Raw genomic sequence first — 1,809 nt, 5'->3', positions numbered from 1 at the left:
TAATGCCCCTCAACCTCCATTTTATATGTATCCTCCCGAATATTAGAAGTCTATGACAAGTCAATTCGTAATGTCACCCCCTTCTTATGAAATTTCTTCTCCACAACCCTCATTTATGCTCTCAAACAAATCAAGAAGGGCTAGCATTAGAGCCGTCAATTTGGGTTGGGCCCGTCGGGTTGACCCGCCCTGCCAAACAATTTAAGCGGGTTGGGTTAGAATTTTATCAACCCAAGTCCGCCGTGGGCCGACGCCTAGGACCGCGATCCGCGTGGGTCGGCCCGCTCAGGCTTGGGTTGGCCCGCGGGTTGAAAAACATATGTAAGCTAAGTTTTATGTCAATTTATTATCTTTTTTTGTGATAATTTTGAAATAAAAATAGTACTTTTATCCAACATAAGTACTCGTTTGTGTTCATTTATATTTAAAATACATGTTTATGTATACATTTAATTGTAGAAAAAAATTTCGAAGTAAAATGTTGAAGATATGAAATATTTTTAATTTTTTTTAAAAAATTTTTATGGGCCCGCGGGTTGGCCCGCCAAACCCGCAACCCGCCTTAGAATGGGTTGGGTTAGAAATTTTCTAACCCGCCAAGTTGACGGGTTGGCCCGCCCCGCCCCGCCAAATGGTTAGCTCGCCACGGGCCGGCCCGCCCCGCCACGGGTTGACCCGTTTGACAGCTCTAGCTAGCATAGATGTATCCGGGACTGACAAAGAATCAGTAACACCATCTGAAGTTCCAGAGTTGAGCAATGAAAGGAGTTTGGGTGTGCATAACACTAAACGAACAAAGTGGTCAATGGACGAAGAGATACACCTTACAAAGGCATGGATCAATATTAGCACCAATCCAATCATCAGTAATGATCAAAAGGAACAAACTTTTTGGAAACGAAGTGCGGATTACTACAAGTATCGGGCTGATGAATTTGTGGAGCAACCTTGGGTGAAGGTAAAATCACATTTCTATAAGCTCCATCTGATGGTGAATGAATTTACAGCAATATACAATAACTTTTATACATATCGTGAAAGCGGGTGGACCGATGAGAATGTGCTCAAGAGAGCATATAAAATGTGGCAGGAAAATCATTGCAACAAGTCCATCAACTATGAACATGTTTGACGAGTTCTCAGAGATTGTGAGAAATATGCTCCGCAGAGAGTTGGTCATCGTGCTAACAAACAATCCAAGACCTCAGAATCAAGAGGGTACACATCCTCATCCAATCCAGATGTGCCTATCGACGTAGATGATTGTAAAGTTCATACTTGTCCAATAGGACAAAGGGTAGTGAAAAGAAAGGATAAATCCAAAACTAGAGACATTGATGATATAGAATTTGATAATAAATGGCAAAAATTGGAAGAATTACAAAGGGAGTTTCCATTAGGGGCTCTTCCCCTGAGGAAATGGCAAACTTTATTTGGCCAAGCGGCTAGACCTCATTATCCATGAATCCATACAAGGGAGTTGTCATGGGCTGAAGTTCGCTCGAGTCTATCTATAACTGCTCAAACGTTTGCTTAAAAATGATGTTAACTGAGCTTCCTGTATCAACAAAAGTACGAGAAATATTATAATTGACTATAACAACTTTAATTATTAAAGCATCGTCATGGGGTACTTCCACCCCTTCCAAATATTTGAGTTTGAAACTAATTTCGGGCCCGGTCGCATGCTCTACGTTGTATCTGACCTCATGAATCTCGAAACGCCGAGCGTGTGACTTTCTCGCTCAGTTGGAATATCCATCGTTCAAACCCCTGGCTATCATGTTAATGTAGCCTCGAGCGGCATTG

General features: G+C 41.8%; 1 protein-coding gene across 1 annotated transcript; it reads left to right on the top strand.

Moving 5' to 3' along the window:
* Window positions 1-631: 631 nt before the first annotated feature.
* LOC121991150 (glutathione S-transferase T3-like) lies at window positions 632-1,132 on the top strand. The gene has a single exon (XM_042545170.1). It carries the CDS (start codon window positions 632-634, stop codon window positions 1,130-1,132), a length of 501 nt encoding a protein of 166 aa, XP_042401104.1.
* The last annotated feature ends 677 nt before the right edge of the window (window positions 1,133-1,809 follow it).

This window comes from Zingiber officinale, chromosome 6B (genome assembly GCF_018446385.1).
Source record: "Zingiber officinale cultivar Zhangliang chromosome 6B, Zo_v1.1, whole genome shotgun sequence".
In the NCBI taxonomy this organism is placed as follows: domain Eukaryota; kingdom Viridiplantae; phylum Streptophyta; class Magnoliopsida; order Zingiberales; family Zingiberaceae; genus Zingiber; species Zingiber officinale.
The sequence above is the reverse complement of the archived record's forward strand: the minus strand, read 5'-3'. Positions and strand labels throughout refer to the sequence as shown.